This window comes from Euleptes europaea, chromosome 9, assembly GCF_029931775.1.
Source record: "Euleptes europaea isolate rEulEur1 chromosome 9, rEulEur1.hap1, whole genome shotgun sequence".
In the NCBI taxonomy this organism is placed as follows: Eukaryota; Metazoa; Chordata; class Lepidosauria; order Squamata; family Sphaerodactylidae; genus Euleptes; species Euleptes europaea.
The window spans coordinates 28,037,358-28,057,822 of record NC_079320.1 but is presented as its reverse complement, the minus strand read 5'-3'; the positions used below and the strand labels follow the sequence as shown (position 1 = coordinate 28,057,822).

Genomic DNA, 20,465 nt, shown 5'->3' with positions numbered 1-20,465 from the left:
CATACAGGATGCCATAAACAAAGAAAACCACAATTTTGTATTTTATTGTCTGCAGAAATGTTATTCTGTCACGGAAAAATAGTTTCCCAATTATGGCTTTGATCCAATCAACCATCAGTGGCAGAAGCATGTTAGACCCATGTAGACAAAAGGCCACGTGGGTTAGGGGATTGCATTGAGAAGGGAGAAAACAGTGAAATCATCCCTTTTCTACAAGCACAGATTTACAGTTGAAACAGGAAGGAGGTGTGATTTCATACCTTCTCTGCATCTCCCTCTCCCATGTGTGGTTTTTTTGCCCATGGAGGTGCCACAACTCTAAGAATAACCTTTTGGAGGGTTGAAAACATTTGCTGAAGAAAATGGGGGGGGGGAATGCACCCACCAGCATCTTCTGTTAATAACTGGATCCAAGTGAATATTTTTCATCTATATAATGAAGCATTTTGTGTAGGGTTGACAGACCCCTGCTAAATGCGGGTGCTCTCCACCGCCACTCAGCTGGCTAGCGGAGGAAGAAATGGCACCACATGGTGGGGGGGGGATGTCTGCAGCATCTTGATGTACTGATGACATTTCCAGTGTGCAAAGGAAGTGACGTCAGCACATCACTGGCAAGATCAGAGTGTTCCCTGTGAGGGCCCCTACTACCCAATAAGTGCTTCCCTGCCCCCTGTGGCAACCCTAATTCGGTGACTAACTCTTGGAATATCCATCACCAGATATAAAATGGCAAAAGAATACTCTTAGTAATCTCTGGACAAATCGTGTGATGATTAAAGTGGATACATTTTGAGTAAGAGTCTAGGCTTTTCAAAACAGCTAACAATGCAAAACTTACCATTTTTATTATATTTCTAGCCCGCCCTCCCCAGCCACAGGGCAGGGAACAACAATAAAATCACAGATATTCATCTACATATCTATTAAAACATCTTATTAAAATCAATTCTCAAACTATTACCTAATCATTAAAAGAGATGGCACACAGCTTAGTGTGGTGCCTGCTGTGACGGTGATATTGCAGCCAAGCAGGCAGGCTATCCCCTTCTATATACACCCTTCTGTGCTCGTTGATTTGGATGGACTAACATGGGTGTAACTCATGAGGACCCAGCTTGCTGGGGGTAAAGTGTAGACGACTGGGGAAGGCAATGGAAAACCACCACATAAGCATAGTCTGCCTAGTAAACAGCGGGATATGACATCACCCCATGGGTCAGTAATGACCCGGGGCTTGCACAGGGCACTACCTTTACCTTTTTAATTCATGGTGAGTGGTTAGAATTTCAGACTAGGATCTGGGAGATCCAGGTTCAAATGTCCACCCTGCCATGGAAGCTCGCTGGGTGACCTTGGTCCAGCCACCCACTCTCAGCCTAACCTACTTCACAGTGTCCTTGTGAGGATAAAATGGAGGAGAACACTACAAGCCACTTTGGATCCCCGCTATGGAGAAAAGCAGGGTATAAATGAAGTAAATAAATAAATTACATCAACAGGAAAACAGAATCATAAGGAAATGTTATGGATGTTCTCACTTAGGCACCTCAGGAAAATAGTCTCCTTACATGCTTATAATTGCTAAATTATGCTTGGAAAATATTAATTACATTTTTACCCATGTTCCTTGTTGAAGGGGTGGTATTCTTACCAGGACCTGACAGAGGCATGGTGGAGGGAAGGCCAGGCTACTGTTTGTCTTCCCTGTTTGTCTTCCCTATCGATGGCACTTGAAAACTTAATGACTACCTTGGCTTTGAAATGTTTCCTGCAAATTTAGCATTAAACATTTTTAAATGAAGATTTTGTGCAGATCTGGAATATATTGCAGTGTATTACATTATTGGGACTAATAAGCAAGCAAGGCTCACTTGCAAAGGCAGGGAAATGGCAGGGACTGGATGAGAGCAGATAATGCGCATCAAAAGGATACATCCGAGCATCAGTCATCCGTGCATGCTCAGAGATTAATTTGGGTCCACAGGAGCATTTTGGGTCCATTTCTGTGAATGCCCTGATCAAATTCTAGAGCCACAGGAGGATCAGTGCTGCTGCTTGAGTCAGTGATCCAGTAACACATATCTGAATTATTCATGCCTGCAGGGAAGGAAACTGAATTTTGTATGTATACCTTTTGCTTTTTTATTCTTCAGAATGTCTCCAAGCTGTTCTTTCCCAGCGCAGAAGTAGTAAATTGCATTGATCTTCCTAAGAGGCAAATGTGTATCCCAGCTGAGTTTCAATCTTCTGCGCTCTATAAACAGGTTTTCACTGCTGCTTTGACAGGTAAGGCTAAGACGGCACATCACAGTTGTGGTTTTTGTATTTAAAGTTGGGTTGTTTTTTTTCCAAACAGTACTTATCTGTTTGTGATTTCCTCTTTGATCCTCATATGTGTGTACAGAACATTTGAACATATTGCTCTTTGAGCTGTCACAAAGGCTACATAAAGCTCTTGGAAAAGTGGATATATCTTTCTATACTTCAGCAAAAGGAGGGCAGGAGCAAACGCAAGACAATTCTGCACCACTCTGCAACCACAAGATTGCAGCCAAACTTGTTATGGTTAAAAAACAAGGCCGAAATAAGGTACTCATTTTTTTTCTTTGCATTTACTTTCGTACATCAGATTAATGGCTGTTTTAATAAATGTGAGCATATTTTAAGTTTGATAGAAAACTGATGTAGATTATTTGCTAAAATTTGTGTTTTATAGGTAGCCTACCTGTCACATATCCCAGTCTGCAAAAATATTGAATTTAATTACTCTGTTGGGGTTTCTATTCTATCATAATAGCAGGGCCCCTAATATCCTAATACTGCTCATATTTATTTAAGTAAGTGGGGATAAATCAGGTAAACAATGTAAAATTGGTGGCATGTGCTGCAGCAGCCTCTATTATATAACTAAATGAAGATAGGTGAAGTTCATAGTGTGGTAATTGTGGTTGGAAAGAGTGCTCCCTGTAGGAAGAACTCTAGGAAATTAGCAAATTTACAAGTGGGAGGATCTGCAAAGACTCACAGGAACAGGATCTCAACTGCATCTTCGTCCCTTCTGTCCCACCCAACACCCTACCGACTTGTCCTGTTTCTCCCCCTGGCGGCCTCTGCCCTATCTGTCCCTAAACTACAGCTTCCTGCTGCCCTCCCTTGTTTTCAGCTTTCTCTTTTTACATTTTTATTTATTCTTCCTTTAGTTTACTTTTTTTAGTCTGCTTCTCCCCCTCTCATGCTGACACTAACTGAGGATTGGATTCCTCAGCAGTGTTTGTGGCCGGTTGCCTAGCAATCCCTCAAATGCCCACTGAGATCTCAAACATAGCCTCATAAAATCTCAGTGGCATACTTTTCTTAAAGAAGCAGACATTGCTTTATGATTTCAGAGTTTTTCTGTATTTTTATTTCATAATTTTCTGCAAGTCTGGGTTTTTTTCATTCTCGTAGAACAATCCCCCTTCCCCTGTCCATCCCTGGCCTCATTGTGTGGATTTCTTGATCCACACTGGATGGCCCAGTTCAGAATTAGATATAATGAAGAAGTAGATTGCCTCACTGATGAGCCTTTTGGACTGCAGTGGTTGGAATGGTAATATCCTGACCTCAAATAAAGGCCTCGAAGATATTCATAAAATAATCAGGCTTCCCATAAAGAAAACAACTTACTTTATTGGCATCTCTGAAAGCCTCGACACAGAAGGCTACCGAAAGAATCAGCCAGCATAACGACGAAAAAAGCTGACTGCCAAGAAATCATTAAGATAAATACTCTACAGGTGTGCTGAGAGACAGCCTCTACTTAAAGGGACATTACATCACGGGAATGGCTTCTTCATTCTAGCCAGGCTGTCTCATTCTTATACATTTCACATGCTTACACATACAGGTTAGAGAAAATTCTGCACCTTTCATGGCAGATGAATTCTGCATTCCTAAGAATACTGCTCTTGTGCTTGAGCCTCTGCATTTCACATCATCAGGAGATTTAAAATCCTTTTTTCAAAAAAAAATTTTAAAACTAATTATACTGATATGGGCAACCTGTTCTATATATTTTAGCTTTGTGTTTTAAAATATAGTTGAATGGTATATGTTCTATCTTAGGGTCGCCTTTTCTATGCCTGTGATGCTCCAAAAGCTAAGCGCTGTGATTTTTTCAAGTGGCTTGATGATATAAATCCAGGACAGATCAAAAGTAGACCTAGTGTTGTATTTCATGATACAAAGAGTATTGGAACTTATTTGAGGAGTCAGAACATTTTTCTCCATGAAGAATGCCAACTTTTGGTGAGGTGTGTTGGAATGTTAAGTAAACTGTTAATAATAATGCATGTATTGATGAAAATGGAGCTATACAATCTTGTTGGTATTACAATACCTGAACATTGTGTTTAGAGAAATGTTCCGAGGGTGGTTATAAGAAGTAGTTATAAAAGGCCTGTGTGCAATCACAGATTTGATTTTTATATCATATTATTAACATTACCATGTTACCAGTTCCCTGCTTGCTTTGTAAGACCCCCTTTTCTGTTCTCCCTTATGTTTCTGGGGGTCCATTGAATCACCTTGGATTTGAGGGGGGAGTGAAAGGCTACAGTGGGAGGCTGGGATTAGCAAGTTCTCTTCCATGAGGCAAGCTGCACTTGCATCTCATACCACCTGAAGTCATTGGACCAGCATGATCATTACAAACAATACCATGGAGAGATCTATCAGTACAGTCCACTGGCGCGGTCCATGTGTAATTCTGCTGATCGAGGTGTAACACCATATCCTACTATGGAACTAGTTAAATGGTTCTTCATCAGAATTTCTTGATATTAATGAGCTGGCTGGTGATAGTTTTATAATGCCACTAAAATAGAATGAAAGCATCTGCAAAAGCAAGAACACATGTACCAACCACATACCCCCCCCCCAAAAGTTATTTATTTAAGTGAGTATAAAACCCATAAGTGTTCGTGTGCCATTTCTTGGATTTTTCCCTCCCCCAGGAAAGCCTTTGGTATTCAAAGAAAACGATTTAGTAAGCTGAAGAAATTTAATGTTGCCAGTGCCGACTTTGACTGTGATGCTAGGAACAAATTATATCTGAAGCTGAACAGAAAAGAACACTCTTCCGTCTACAGCAAAGGTTGGTGACCTTGGTTCTCTACGAAATTATGCAAGAGGAAGTAACTGTTATAAAACTGAAGACTTGCTATTTGAGCCTGGCTCTGGCTGGGAAAGGGGGGGTGTCTAAATCTAATTTAAAATTAAATATATTCAAGTGTGCATAGTGTGTGTGTATGTTTGTGTTTCACTTTCACAGTGGAAGGGCAAGATATTAAATATTTAAGCCTATATGATAAGGACTGCCTTACTTTGCTTTGCCTCAGTGTTGGTGGGATTTTGTTAGCTGCAGTGCCTTTAGGACTTTGGGATTTGTAGCTTTAACCCACATTTGATGGAACACATCTTCAGTTGCATCCTGCTTTCAAGATGATGCTTCCGAATATTTGAAATTGAACCCCTTAGCACTCCGCTACAAAAGGAGGAAATTTGAACTTTACCTCTGAAATACTTGTCTGACCTGGTTCTGCCTCAAGGCTTCTCTGCCAGAAATTGCAACAAAGGAACCCAGGCTTTATAGTTCTCATCAAATGCTCTTTAATCCACCCTTTGAGAAGCCAAGCACTCAAGGATACTGTTTTCAGTTTCCCACCTAAACTCGTGGAGCAAACACAGGCCATCCACAATTGGCAGTCTTCAACTTTCTGATTGGTCTGGAAATCCTCAGGCATTTACATCACTACAACCTCATACTGGGTATCCTAGCTTTGTCAGATGAATGATTTAGGTTGATACCATGTTAAAATCTGTTTCTGATGGATTTCTTTTTGTTCTTTGTGCCTGATTAAATTTTAAAAAATATTTGAAATTCCCTTTCCAAACTATTGTATGCAACTACTTTTTTCTGCCTGTTCATTTATCCTCTATTTACAGTACATTTATGTGGTAGAATATTATACAGCTCTTGTTAATACAACATGTAAGAATTAAATATATTACAAATCTTGGAGGAAAATCTCTGCAATTTAAATAGCAACCTTGGGAATACACACTTAATGTGAAACCAGATAAGATTTACCCAGTGCAACTGGAATAAAGGGGTGCATACAAAATAAGCTAAAAGGAAGTGCTGTTTGAATTGGTGGAATGCTCCTCGGGGCATGGTTGGATCTACCCCAGTTTCTTCAAAACAGCTGTTCCAGATATAATTATCTTATTGCAGAAGTTAGCAACGGATTCAGCTGAAGTAACCTTTTACTGTCTTGGTAGATGATCTTTGGGTTGTTTCTAAGACCCTAATGTTTGAACCCTTGGACACTTTCATTGCCTGCAGTGTTTTCTTTGGCCCGTCCTCTAGCAATGAAATAGAACTGGAACCTCTCAAAGGCTACAGCCCCTCAAACTGGCGTTCAAATTGTAAGTTCCTCCTGAAAGTTGTTTCTGTTAAGTATTGTGGTAATCAATGAACATTTCATTCAGCACAGCCACTAATTCTTTAATATGCTACCATACTCACTGCATAGGGGTGAAAAGATAGTAGTGATGTCATATTACTTATTTAAGCATTAACAGAAGGGAATGAAAGAATCAAGATGCTGGGAAGGAAATAAAATTTGATGGTTAATATAACATAATTTTGGATGCACCATCATGACAAACTTTATAACTATTTGGAAGTTGCTAAAGTCACCTATAATCATCGTTCCTATTTTCTAGTATACAGGTTTTTTTAAGATTTTATTTTAGATTATTGCAACATTATTGATTTTTAAAAACACTGAATACTTTGTAACATCTATTACTCTGAAGGTATTATTATTTCAGTTGTGCACCTTTTCCAGATTAGTGAGTAGAAATAAAAACTTTTTCATAGTGAGCTGTAGTTTTTTGTAGGGCCTTGGCTGGCAATTGATGTCAACATGTCTTTAGCCATGGTCAAATATTTTAAATCTAAGTATTATCAATGCATAGATATAGGAACAGGACTATTCTTGATGCCCCCCTCCCCACATGATTATTTTATCTACAGAGCCAGCATTGGGATATCCAGATGCACACTGTGAGATGCTGTAAAAATGAGGGTCCCAGATTGTGCATGGAGATGGGGGGGGCACAACAGATGTTGTAGGTGTGCTCATGCAGACTCTGTAGAGTAGTTCTCATTAACACATGAAGGAAAGGGGTCCTGGCCTGCCACTGTGATCCCGCTCTCCCAATCACATGTTGATAATATTGAGATTTAGAACGTCTGCAAATATGCAGAGATAATATTCCATGTTTGTTATTTTTGCTCATTAGACAGAGTCTTATAGCACCTCAAGGGATACAAAATTTATCATGGCCATAGGATGAAATTCCATTACCGGTAGTCCATCACATGCCACAACAAAATTCAGTGAGTTGGCTCAGAAGTCGTCTCCACTTCCCTCCTCCAGCTGAAGGACTCTCACATCCCGTTACAGTCTTCCAGCTCACAGCAGCATTTCTCAAAGTGCAGTGGAGAAGGGAGAGGCAAGAAAGGGATCCATTTTCACAGTTAGAGATCAATTTGTAGCCCGTTGGATCTATCCTTTTTTTTCTTTGTGTCCATATAATTTGTAGTCTAGACGTTTCTGTAGCTGAGTTCATATGCTAACTCCTGTTCCTTCCCTCCCCAGCGATTGTTCATGCCTTGCTAGTTTGTAATGCTAGCACAGAACTCACAACTTTGAGAAACATAGAAGAACACTTTAGTTCAGCCACTTTACCAATAATGCAGCATCTGCTTACAAAGTATGTGGTCTTGATTTCTACATCAGTGCATTTTTGTCTGTAAATTGTAACAATCTGGAATCGGTGGGGAAACAAAAGAAATATCAAATCTCAAGAATTTATCATTGCATGTGGTGTCAGGTACCAAGATGACAGTTATGGTTCTGTTGAAGAGACTTGGCAGGAACGATACAAAAATTCTGGAGTCATATTGTGCCAGATAAATTCACCCACCAGCTGGAACTGGCAAGGGGTGAGGTGAAACTAGAATCTTTCTATGTAACTTGGCACCCGTTTCTTGAATCTGTATGCCATGCCTCACAGATGCCATCCCTGCTAATGCATTGTGAAGCTGTACTAAGCAGCATTGGTGGTGTTTATCTGAAACATTAAAATAATATGATGTAATCAGCCATGTATCATTATGTTGAGTTTTGTTTTTTAAATGTTTGTTGTATGAGTGTGTGTTTTCCTCTTCCTTGATTAGTGTCAGCTTTTGTAAATGTAAAAAAAAAAAGATATTTTTTAGAGTTCTAGAATAGAAAAAGAGAATAACATTCCGATGCTCTATAGAATGGATTTTACAGATGTATATGCAAGCAAAAGTGAAAATGAAAAATTATATGCTATTAAAAGTGTAACTTGTATGCACTGTAATTTCCTACTCTTTCATCCACTGCACCTTAGTGAAACTAAGAAGATATGGGAAAATTAAATTGAAATGTGTTTAATTTTGTAAAATGTGGAGATTGCACATAAGTGGAGATTGCATATCTACAATTATGAGAATTATGTACTGTACCATCAGTGTCTTTCAAATTGATCATGATGTTTAATTCATGGTAATGCTTAAATTAAAAAAAAAACTAATTCCCTTCCTCCCTTTCCTGGCCAGCTTTTTGAATTGGTTTGAGGAAAAGGATGAAAACACCAAAAAATATTTTGCTAATAAGCAAAACACGTAAAGTCGTAAAACAGGAATACTAGCACAGAACTCCTTTAGTATGTTTTTAGAAAAGAAGCCCATTGGTAAAAGGATAGATAGGGAATCATTTAATTGAAAATCTGTTTATACTTGCTTCATTGGAATCCATTAATGTAGTTAAAACTTAATTATTTAGCAATGTGTCTCCTAAATATATTTAATCTTTTGTGGTTTTTTAGGCCCTTCAAAGAAGTTTCTTGTAGTAACAGAGTCAACAAACGAAAATTTAAACCACCAGTGTTAAACACCAGTACAATGAATTGTGGACTTCTAAGTCCTGAAATGACAATAAGTCTGGCAAATGAGATGATTCAGACATTTCAGCTGAATAAGGATCAGGCCATGGCACTGCTACAGATAGGCAGCATGATGGCATCGCATCCAGTTGACAAAGAAACTGGGAAACAGCAACCCACCCCTGTAACAATAATACATGGTAAATTATTTCTTTATTAATATGCTTCCTGTCTCACATTATAGAAACAAGACCCTCTGTGGTGCAGAGCTTTTAAAAAATGTTATAGCAAAAAAGTATATGAAAATGTATGTGCTGTGTGTATTATATGCCGTCAAGTCACTTCTGACTTATGGAAGTACGATAGCTTCAGTTTAATCATTTTAACTTCTAGGGAGAGTTCAGGCTTGATTTGACCTAGAACCCACTTACTTGTCTTTTTGGTAGCCCATGGTATCCATTATACTCTCCTCCGACACCACACTTCAAATGAATCAACTTTCTTCCTTTGTCCAGCTTTCACACCCATACATAGTAATGGGGAATACTATAATATGAATTATCTTGACCTTGATTGCCTGCAACACATTGTTACACTTAAAGATCTTCTTCAGTTCCTCGATGGCTGCCCTTTCGCATTCTCAATCTCCTTCTGATTTTTTGGGTGCAGTCTTCCTTTTGGTTGACGATTGAGCAAAGGATTAGAAAATCTTTAGCAATTTCAGTTTCTTCATTGTGAACCTTAAACATGTGTAAAGTTGCTTACATTTCTCTGGCCATGTAGACATAACAGTTGGATATAAGGACCTGAACTGACTGCACAATGTGGGCCTACTCAAGTGGGATTGTGATGTGTATACACATTGCTCAAATTTTGCACCCACATATGGGCTGGGAGAAAATGGGTGCTCTTGCTTCCCCTGACGTTCCCTTATGTTGGGGGAAGACATTGTCAGAACTGGGCCAGTGTTGCAGACATAGAACCAATGTTATTAGTGAGCTGTTTTCTGGTTGGTTGCAGCCACTTTAGATCACATGATGTGATATTTTGCATTGAAGTCTCTGATGTCATTGCATCCATTAAACCTTCAGGAAGTGGTATACGGTAATTCCAGATAAAACAGGTGCCTAAAAAGTCAGTGTACAGAATCCTTACCTATTTCTGTTAATTTATGGTAGGTGTGTTTGGATCTGGAAAAAGTTATTTGTTGGCCCTTGTTATCTTGTTCCTGGTACAAATCTTTGAAACTAGTGAAGCAAATGATGGCAACAAGTTAGCACCATGGAAAATACTAATCTCTTCTTCCACTAATGTTGCTGTGGACAGAGTACTGCTGTGGTAAGTACCTCCAAAAATGTTTGTATATTCATTGTTCCATTTAGAAAAATGATTCATTTTTTTCTCTGTTCCAATAACATACACTATTAAATCTTTTATTTTTTTCCCTCCTGCACCTATCGAGTGCAATTGATCTTCTCCTTTCGTAGTTGTGATTACCAAGTTAAACTGCTGAAAGGGATATCCAGAAATTACCTTCTTGACTTAATTTCAAAGATGGCCATTCTATGCATAGAAAGTTTTGGGTAGGGGCCGTGGCTCAGTGGTAGAGCATCTGCTTGGCATGCAGACGGTCCCAGGTTGAATCCCCGGCATCTCCAGTTAAAGGGACCAGGCAAGGAGGTGATGTGAAAGACCCCTGCCTGAGACCCTGGAGAGCCGCTGCTGGTCAGAGTAGACAATACTGACTTTGATGGACCAAGGGTCTGATTCAGTAGAAGCTTCACGTATTCATGTATATAAACAGATACTATGTATTTTGCGTGTTCTTCTATTTTCCAAGTTTCAAACCAATCTGGGATTGTTGTTTGTGGTCTGAAGTGCCTGATTAGTTCATAACCTTAACAGATAACTTGGCAGAAGTAACTCTCACACTCAAACATTTTCCTTGTTTTTTGTTTTGGTTTGTTTCTGGAAAAAACTGGCACATATGTGGGAGGGGGAACTGAGCTCATGAAAACTTCAAATAAAAAACTTCTTTTTCTCTCGCTCTCTCATCCAACACTCCAGTCGCTTTAGAGAAAAAGGGGGTATTCAGGCTCTATTGTTTTTGAAGTAGTCATGGAGAAACACTCTCCCACCCTTCTCGCAGTTACTCTGGAGACCATAAAACAAACAAAAACTCATCTTCTTTTCACCTTACTGTGGTTGTCCCATCAGGCAAAGACTACTGCCTACACATTACATGCTGCTGCTGTGGATTCAGGCAGCTTAAGAGCAGTGCACATGCCTAACCATAATCCACAGTGGGGTTTTTTTTTGGGGGGGGGTCATTCCCCCCTCCGCTTGCAGTTATTTTCCAGCAAGAGTACAGGGGTCTCAACCATTGGTAGCTTTTTCTGCCCCTGCACTGAGCACCCTGAAAAGACTTTCATGGACTTCAAAAACCGATGGATAAAGGAAAGAAGCAGAGAGATTATATCAAATGAAATTATTCACATTCCCTTAAATATATCTAAATTAATGCCTTATTACTTTTTTCCCCACAGTCTACTGGATCTTGAATTTGAAGAATTTATTAGAGTTGGAAGTATTAGAAAAATTGCTAAGCCGATACTTCCTTATAGGTAACTTCAGCACAATCTTTAGCCAGTTCTTCATCTCTCTATATTTAATATTTGTCCTGCTGTATATAATGAGAAAATTAGTTTAATGTAGTGGTCAATGAAAGGCCACCATCAGCTGTAACTTCTTTGGGGTTAGATCAGAGCTTACATGTACACAGTAAGTTTACAGAAGCAACTTTTTATTGTTCTCTCCCGCTCCAGCAGTCCCCTGCCTCCAGCAGTCTCCTGAAAAGCTGCAGCTCAGGGTCAGGGAAGCCACACTGTGCAGGGATGGTTAAGGGAGATTCCAGCAGAATTATGCCTCACGGCATGCTTCCGTCAGACCTTCGACAGCAACTTTTTGGGGAGGTGCTGCAGGCTGGTGGTGGTAGGGGAAGCCATTAAAAGCCACTTCAGTGATAGCTCTCTATTCATGGAAAAATTGGGATCCGAGCCTTAATGAATATATTAAGGTTGTGGGATAAAAGGGATGAAAGTTGGCCATAGACAAGTCACTTCCGGTGTGATTCTGATCATCTTTAACCTGAAAATAAATGTCTTCAGTCTGAAAACAAATTCCACTGAATGGGACTTAACAAACAGATACATGGATCAGTTCACACGCTTAGCAAGCACCACTGAATTCTATGCTGAAATGTGGGGCTGCCAGCAGGTTAATGACTCAGAGTGGGTTGTGTGGCCCAACTTTTCCAAATGAAGCGTAAACAGGCAGTGGTCACATTTGTGAAGTCACAGCAAGCCACTGTAGTTGGACAAACTGTGTATAGGCCCCATGTGATTCTCATAACTGCTTCTTCCATGCAGTTGCCATCAGCAGCTCCACACACTCCCTCAAGAGTCACACAGGGTGTGCCAAGAATCTGAGCTAAGACCCGGCCTATTTCTCCCCAATAGTTTAAATTAGAATACTATTTATTCTATACTATATGTCTTTGGTAGATGTTCTTCATAATGTTTGCATCCTCATTTACATAAAAGGTCCCTGCACATAGAAAAGGAGCACGTCAGGAAGAAGGTATATACTAGGTTTGAATGTGCGGGGTGGAGTTCATATGGGGAGTGTTGGAACATCTCCCTTGCCTTTTGAGTATTGTGTGCCTTTTCAAAGTCTGCACATGTACTGTGCCATTTGAGAAACCTCTAGATTTTAGCATTTTAACACCAAGCGTAAAATGGAAGCAGGAGAGGTTTTGGTACAAGTAGATGTGAGCACAGCTTCACCGTTTGCATTCGATACTGATCTTGACTATTTTACCATGTGTCGAAAGCTTGCATGCTGGCTCGGGACCGGAAAGTGAGCAACTGAAAGAGCTCTTTGCTCTGATGAAGGAAGATTTAACCCCAGCAGAAAAAAATTACGTAAGGAAGACCATTGAACACCATAGGCTGGGCACCAACAAAGCTCTTCTGCAGCAGGTACTAGTAAAATGAAACTATTTCTTTGGCAGTTTGGAAGCCATGGAGGAGTCCTGTGATTGTTGTGCATTGATAAAGGAGTAAAATCTACTCGTAGAAAAATCCAGGTAGTTTGTGAGCTACTTGTCTGTACAGAGTAGGTCTTGCATCCCGTAGAAAACCCAGGCAAGGATTGTGGAAAAGATCTACTCTGGGATTTAAATAAATAAATAATGTTTCATATGTTTTTTCTCTCTGTGCTGCTTAGCTGATAGCTTCCATTCTGGAGCTGTCCTGGGGCAAACTAGACGTGCTGGTTGTTAAAGAGTTGTGAAGTTCCAATTTCGCTTTTCCACAGCCACACAGCAGTTGTGGGGAATGTCTGTTAAAAAAATAAAGGAGAGCCCTTTTGGGCCTGGAATGCCGCTGCAGGGGAGAAAAGGCTCCTGCTTCCCTTCCCAGCCGCTGCTCCATGTGCAAAGATTACTTGGTGTGGAACAGCAAAAACAGGGAAATAACTGCCCCACAGAACAATTGCAGTACAGAAAAATGATGGGTGGGGGAGAAGGGGAGGCAGGAGCCCTCCCCTCCCCTACAGTATCATTCCAAACCCAAGCGGGCTCACATTTATTAACAGACATCATTCTCTGCAGATGCTGTGTGGCTACAGAAAAACTAACATGTAACTTGCTGGGGGTGGGGGGAGATAGCTCATTACTCAAAAATAGCTCTCTTTAAAGAAAAGACTGGTGACCCCTGATCTAGACGGTTCAGCCTTAAAAGAACCTGCTAGGATCATTAGAAGCTGTACGTCTTGTTTGAGTGTTAGAAGTATGGATTTTTACTGCTCAGTTGATGTTTATACCTGACTGTTTGTGTGAACTGATTTAATTTGTAGTTATTTTCCTACTAACAATATAGGTGAAGGTAGTGGGAGCTACCTGTGCTGCCTGCCCATTCCCATGCATGAAAAATCTGAAGTTTCCTATAGTGGTGCTAGACGAGTGCAGTCAGATGACAGAACCCACATCCCTCCTTCCCATTGCAAGGTACAGTCTCCTCCTCCTCTTCTTCTTCATCATCATCTTTTGTGTCACAATCAACCTAGTGCTTTTAATGTTATAGTAGCACAACTATTCACAAGGCTTCAAAAAAGGAATTCGCTCACAAACAAGGCTAATTGACAGTTGCCGGTGAGTAGCTGTGTTACTCTGTAGCAGCAGAACAAAATCTGAGACCTTAGAGCACCTTAGAGATCAACAGAATTTTCCAGGGTATAAGATTTTGTGGGTCAAAGGTCATTCACCTCTTAGTCATAACACCTGTGTTAGCCTTTTGTAGCTAGTCAACAGTTAGAAAAATAACCTCTCTTGACTGGTGCTCCTGTCAGTAACTGGACAAAAGACTATTTACAGATGTATTTGTGACTATGATTATTTAACAAATATAATTAACCTTTCAGTATGTGTAAGTAAGTAAATTTATTAATACGGTCGACTGACCAATCACATGCCAACACATCAAAAATTCCAGACTCAATAGTTTTGCACTGCAGAATCACAGACTGCCCGCACATATAAAGGTATAAGATCAATAAAAGCACCCCCTGGTTAAAATTATCATCTTAAAATTGATAAAATTGTAAAGTATTCTAACAATCATTTTCTAATAAAGGTCTGCGTATTTTAATAGCAATGGTGCAGAACTTGGCAGTTTGGAGCATAAGCTGAGGGTCTTCTCCTAATAGGAGCTTCTTTCCCAAAAGCTCAACTGACTCTTCAGGGAATTTGCCAACCTTTCAGTATCATTAAAGCAGGAATTAACCATGGCCCTTCAAATACTTGTGTAATAGAACTGGATTAAGTTTTGGGCAGCAATGTTTGGAATCCACATGAAAAATCTCAGGTTATGTAACTGGAATAATTTATGTAGGCATTCAGCAGTTTTCTGAATGACTGTAAGTGAAATAAGTGCCTGCCTGCAGAATCTGCACTGTTCTCAGTATTTTTGCCTCATGCTAGAAACGAGGTATCCCAGGACAGTAGAGGCTATAGAGGCAGAACATAAAAAGTTATTTGAGATACAGGGCTGAATGGAAAAAAAATGCCGCTGCAGATCTTGAGGGCCAGTAGCACAAAGTGCATCTAGTCAAAGTTCTGCACATTTTATTCATATTGAGTTCAGTGGGAGTTTTAAAACATGCTTTTTTCCCTCTCCTGTTGAAGTTGAGGGGCCTTTGAAGTACTGACATTTGGCTGAACATTGCTGATTTTTTAAAAAAGTTTTGCAGCTGCACTCAGTGTTGTTAGTGATATTTTATGGGTTACATTTGTAGGTTTGGGTGTGAAAAGCTGATTCTGGTTGGTGACCCTAAGCAGCTCCCACCCACCATTCAAGGGTCGGAAAGTGCACATAATAATGGTTTGGAGCAAACCCTTTTTGACCGACTCTGTTTGATGGTATGTACTACTGCTCATCTTGAAAGGGTACTCTTTCTGTGATGCTAACCTTGTTGAAGGGCTGCTCATTGGTATACAAAAGCCTCTTGTAGAGGCATTTCTTAGCATTTGCTAGTTAACATAACCCTGAAATAGAGTTTTCCTAAGAGTTGGTTGCCATTGGATGTTTCTGTGAAGAACCTTATTCTGGGAAGGTATACCCTTGACAAATGTGATGTCTTTTTTTTTTTATTATTTAATGTGATGACTAAATTTGTCGCTCATATGTTTTAAGCAAGAATCCCATACTGGATTCCTCTCACAATCTTCTAAAGAATAGTTCCAGGAGAAAAAAACATTATGTATTGTCAGTCCCAGTGTAAAAACTTTAAAAGAGCAGCTACATCCTCAAGAATGTCTCTAAAACTTGATTTACTGGCTTCAGCTGAAAGAGGTGGAAATCAGGCAGCAGAATGCTGAGATGGTAGAATGGGCTGTACCACTGCACTCTGCAAGTGATGGATTTTGGTTCTAAATGCTTCTTTGCATAATAAAGCTTCACACAAACTGAAAACTAGCATAGCAGGGAGAAAGCCTGAGCGCCTCACCCCTTTCTTTACTTGCTCTGCTAACTTTTCTATTTGCAGGGAGTTTTAACGCAGCGGAGCATTTCAGATTTGCACCTCCACTTAGGGTTGCCAGGTCCCTCTTCACCACCGGTGGGAGGTTTTTGGGGTGGAGCCTTAGGAGGGTGGGGTTTGGGGAGGGGAGGGACTTCAATGCCATAGAGTCCAATTGCCAAAGCGGCCATTTTCTCCAGGTGAACTGACCTCTATCGGCTGGAGATGAGTTGTAATAGCAGGAGATCCCCAGCTAGTACCAGAAGGTTGGCAACCCTACCTCCACCTGTAGTCTGACATGGTGCAGTCCATTCTACCACCTCAGCACTTTCCTACCTCATTTGCACGTTAGGGTTAAGTGTGATCCACAGGGAGGGTAAATAGTATACCAAAGGAGACCCAGCTCAAATGGGCCTAGCATAGTTGCCTGGGATGGCCCAGGCAAGTTATTTTAGCACAGGAGGCTGAGGGTGCTCCTAATTCTTTGAGTTGGATCTTGCCAGTTTTTCTGGAGGAGGATCTTGCCCACCAAAAGAGCTAAAGCCACATGGGGTAGGGATTGAACAGGGGAATCAGGTGACATAGAGAGGAAAATCTGCGCGGATCCAACCCAATGTCTTAAATATCCTCCATTTTTTTATGCTTCCTGTTTGAGGACTTGAGCAAACCACCTGTGTTATATCTTGGCTGAGGGCTCGCTTCCATGTCCTGCATCATCTGGGGATTATATCAGTTTATTTTCAGCAGAAATGTGTTTATCTGAAATCATCCCCAGGTAAAAAATTATATTTAGCTATCATGGACTGCCCTGGGTTACCATGGGAGGATGAGTCCTCATCGGAGGAAGAGGGCATGGCCCTGAGCCCTGCCCTGGCAGACACTGTGGCTCAAGTGGGTGGTGCCAGGCCAGCCTCACTCATAGCCAAGCGAGGACAGACTGGTGCCATCCCAACAGGGCATGGCCTGGCTGGTTGTGCAAGAGGCTAGTTCTGTCTGTCTGCTGCCATCATGCAGGAGAAAGGAGCTGGTTATCAGGTGGAGTCCTCTTGCCTGACATGACCACCTAATGGAGAAGTATTTTTGGCATTTTAATTATATTTGAATTTTTAGCACTTGTATTGCTAGTTTGATTCCTACCTTTCTGACCCATCTGTTGAACCTGTTGACCTCCTGAATGCACAGTTTCTGGCTTTAAGTTCTAACCCAGGTTGAACAATCTCAATTTACCAGCTGATACGTGTCAAAAGACACAACATGACGTAACCGTTTTATAATGTTAGTGTCGTGCACTTTGCTGACAGGCAGAAACCATCCCAGTTTTCACGCTCAATCATTTTTCTCCTTGGCAATTTATAGGGACATGAGCCCGTGCTGCTCAGGACACAGTACCGTTGTCACCCAGCTATCAGTGCCATAAGCAACAACTTATTTTATGATGGAAATTTGGTGGACGGCATTGCTGAGATGGATCGAAACCCTCTCGTAGACTGGTTGCCAACACTGTGTTTCTACAATGTTAATGGATTAGAGCAGGTATGCATTTTATTGGTTTTTAAACCTGGGCTTTTTTTCCAGAGGGAACCGAATGAGGTAAGCGCTGCCCCTGGAACATCTTGTTGCTCAGGGAAGTGGAGCGTGTTTACCAGTATTTTGACCTTGAAATCTTTTCACCTGAATTTACACTTGGGATATACAATGGCAGCATTCATATATCACAGCAAACAGGTTTTAACCCGTTGTGAGCATGAGCCAAGCTTGCAACCACGTACAGTGTTCCCTTTCTTCCCTTTCTTGTCCCTTCATGCACAGAACTCAGTTCAAGGCTTCCATCTGAATGCCGGCACCTGAGCAAACTGGAGCTGGTTTCCCTTCCAGTTTAACCAGTTCAGAATCCTGGTGTGTGGTGCGAAAACAAGCTACAGTTGGAACCAGATGCCTGCATTTGGCTCTCGTGGCGCATAGAACTTCATCCAAAGCTTTCCAAACCTGGAAGCTTTCGGTTGCACTCTGTGAGCTAGGGGCACTTGGCAACAGGCTGTGTTTGGGCCCATCACATACAAACCTCTGTGTGATGTTACTTTAGAGTAGGATTGTTCTCCCTTCTTTGGGGGGGGGATAAAACTGCATTTTCTCTCTTAAGAATTCAAGAAATGCTATTGACAATATCTTTTGAGTCTTAACTCCTGCATTTCCAACTTAAATATGTCTCTTTGGAAATAATGTATTTCACTTAAACTTGGGACAGTTTTAAATGTTTCCAAGTTCCTAGTTGGTTCAGCATAAATACACAGTTACATGTATATGTGAGTTGGACATATAGAATTTTGTACTATTTGAAATCACATCTAACATGGCCCTATCTGCGGATATTTAAATCAGTGGATTGGGCCATGTGCAGAGAAGGGAGAAGTTTCTATAAACCTGGGAGGCAAAGAACAACAGTTGCCTATGCAAACTCAGACAACTCTGTCCCGACTAGAGGTGTGCAAAAAATAGTTTCTTATGTGCAAACTATTTTGCACACATGGCACCCTGTTGAGATCCACAGTGCAACACCAAGAAGAGTTACACCCTACTAAGTTCACTGAGGTCGATCTTTATGACTTCTCATTGGGTTGGTCATGCATTGTGTAGTTTGAAATCTGTTTCTTGTTTTCCAGATGGAAAGAGACAATAGCTTCCACAATATGGCAGAATCTTTTTTCTCTGTCAAGTTAATCCAGTCTCTAATTGCCTCTGGAATAGAGGGGTCCGTGATTGGAGTAATAACCCTATATAAATCACAAATGAGCAAGGTGAGTTATACACTCATACAAAATCCATTAAAACATATTCCAATGCATTATTCAGGGTGCCTATTTTTCCCTTTTTTCCTATCAGTTTCAGAAAAATTAATCTTATTTAGACAAACTAACTTTGCTACTCTTTGCAAAAAGTCGCCACACTATCTTATGGCAACTCAGTTTTAAATTTGTTATCTCTTCCCAATAGAAAAATCTAGGTTACAAGTATGTAACAATCAGAGTGTTTTTTTTAACGGACTTTGTTGCTTCAAATTGAATTTTAAAAAATTCTTTCTCATTTCAGTTATAAATTTCTTTTTTAAAAAAATCTTTTTTAAAATGAAGTCTGTACTTAATGCAAACATATAATCTTTTAAATTAAGGCTGCTGCGCTCTTAGAAACATGTGAACTATTGCTTTTCCTTGTAAAGAAAGAACAATGAAAATCAACATTATGTAGCACTATAATTTGTGCGTTTATGTTGTGGCTTGAAACCGTGGCCAGGGACCAGCAAGTCACTCGAGATATCATCCACTGATCTACCTGGGTGATGTTTTGCTCCTGTTTTATGCTTAGGAACCACCTGATCTCTGCAATTTGCTCAGAACTGTGATTGTAAATACTTATTACTCTACTTGTCAGACAACATGGAGACTTCCCTCTCATGACCAGTAACTACCAGTAGCCGTTGCTACAACTAACCAGCACCTGTTTGCAAAAACCTGTCCCAGTTGTAAAAAAGAGGCCCTGTTTAAAATCAGGAGCTTAGTAAAAAATATTGGTCAATATTTAAGAAATGTATGGTTTATCTTCTGATGGTTGTACATAAAGGCTCTGTTCAGTATTACATCAATATGTTTTATTGTTATAGCAGCTAATTAGTATGCGTGTTCAATAAGGAAGTATCTAAATAATAAAGGGGAAAATGTTGCTTTAAATCAATTATTTAAATAGGCCTTTATTTCTTGGGGAATTAATCATGATTAAATGGCCTTGATCTAAATCAGTACTGTTACCAGCATCTGTTTTGCTTTCAGGTGATCAGAACGTTTTACTCCAAGCCGCTTTCCTTTTCCCTGCTTTCTCATCCCTCTACCTTCCTCCCTCCCAAAGACACTGTTATTGTTCATTGGCAGGGGGTGAGAACTTGGTTAATTGCTTCACCTACACTATATAGTAAATACTGTTATCCTCCACTGATGTGGGGGATCGTTCATGGCAGAGGCAAAATTTGAACTAGATACTTCCTGATTCACAATTTAGACTCCTAGCCTTAACAATGAGGTTGGATCCATTGACTTGTTTCAGCTAAGTAGAGAGCCTCCCTCTGATGGAGTGAAGATCCTTCTGCTGATGCTGGGTGTAATGAAGTCCATTTCATGTTTTATTTTAGTTCCAGGGTACCAGAATCTGGAGTATTTCCAGACCAGGTCTTACTCATGGCTAGGCAAGTTCCTTCACTTATTCTGAATAGAGGTATGCTTGGTTTACTTAAGGAAACCCTCAGCATATGCCAGAATTATTGTGGAATCTTACACAGGAATATGTGAATGCTCACAGTTTTGAAACTAAGTGGA

At 40.3% G+C, this 20,465-nt stretch overlaps 1 protein-coding gene across 1 annotated transcript in view; it reads left to right on the top strand.

Annotated features, from left to right (window-relative positions):
- ZGRF1 (zinc finger GRF-type containing 1) overlaps positions 1 to 20,465 on the top strand; it is a 38,075-nt gene that overhangs the window by 15,462 nt on the left and 2,148 nt on the right. The window contains exons 8-21 of the mRNA XM_056855520.1: positions 2,157 to 2,289; positions 2,408 to 2,592; positions 4,108 to 4,295; positions 4,998 to 5,137; positions 6,325 to 6,471; positions 7,713 to 7,827; positions 8,971 to 9,227; positions 10,206 to 10,365; positions 11,574 to 11,651; positions 12,920 to 13,067; positions 13,968 to 14,095; positions 15,382 to 15,505; positions 17,461 to 17,637; positions 18,765 to 18,899. Coding sequence (XP_056711498.1) covers positions 2,157 to 2,289; positions 2,408 to 2,592; positions 4,108 to 4,295; positions 4,998 to 5,137; positions 6,325 to 6,471; positions 7,713 to 7,827; positions 8,971 to 9,227; positions 10,206 to 10,365; positions 11,574 to 11,651; positions 12,920 to 13,067; positions 13,968 to 14,095; positions 15,382 to 15,505; positions 17,461 to 17,637; positions 18,765 to 18,899 — 2,115 coding nt within the window. The remainder of the gene's footprint in view (positions 1 to 2,156; positions 2,290 to 2,407; positions 2,593 to 4,107; positions 4,296 to 4,997; positions 5,138 to 6,324; positions 6,472 to 7,712; positions 7,828 to 8,970; positions 9,228 to 10,205; positions 10,366 to 11,573; positions 11,652 to 12,919; positions 13,068 to 13,967; positions 14,096 to 15,381; positions 15,506 to 17,460; positions 17,638 to 18,764; positions 18,900 to 20,465) is intronic.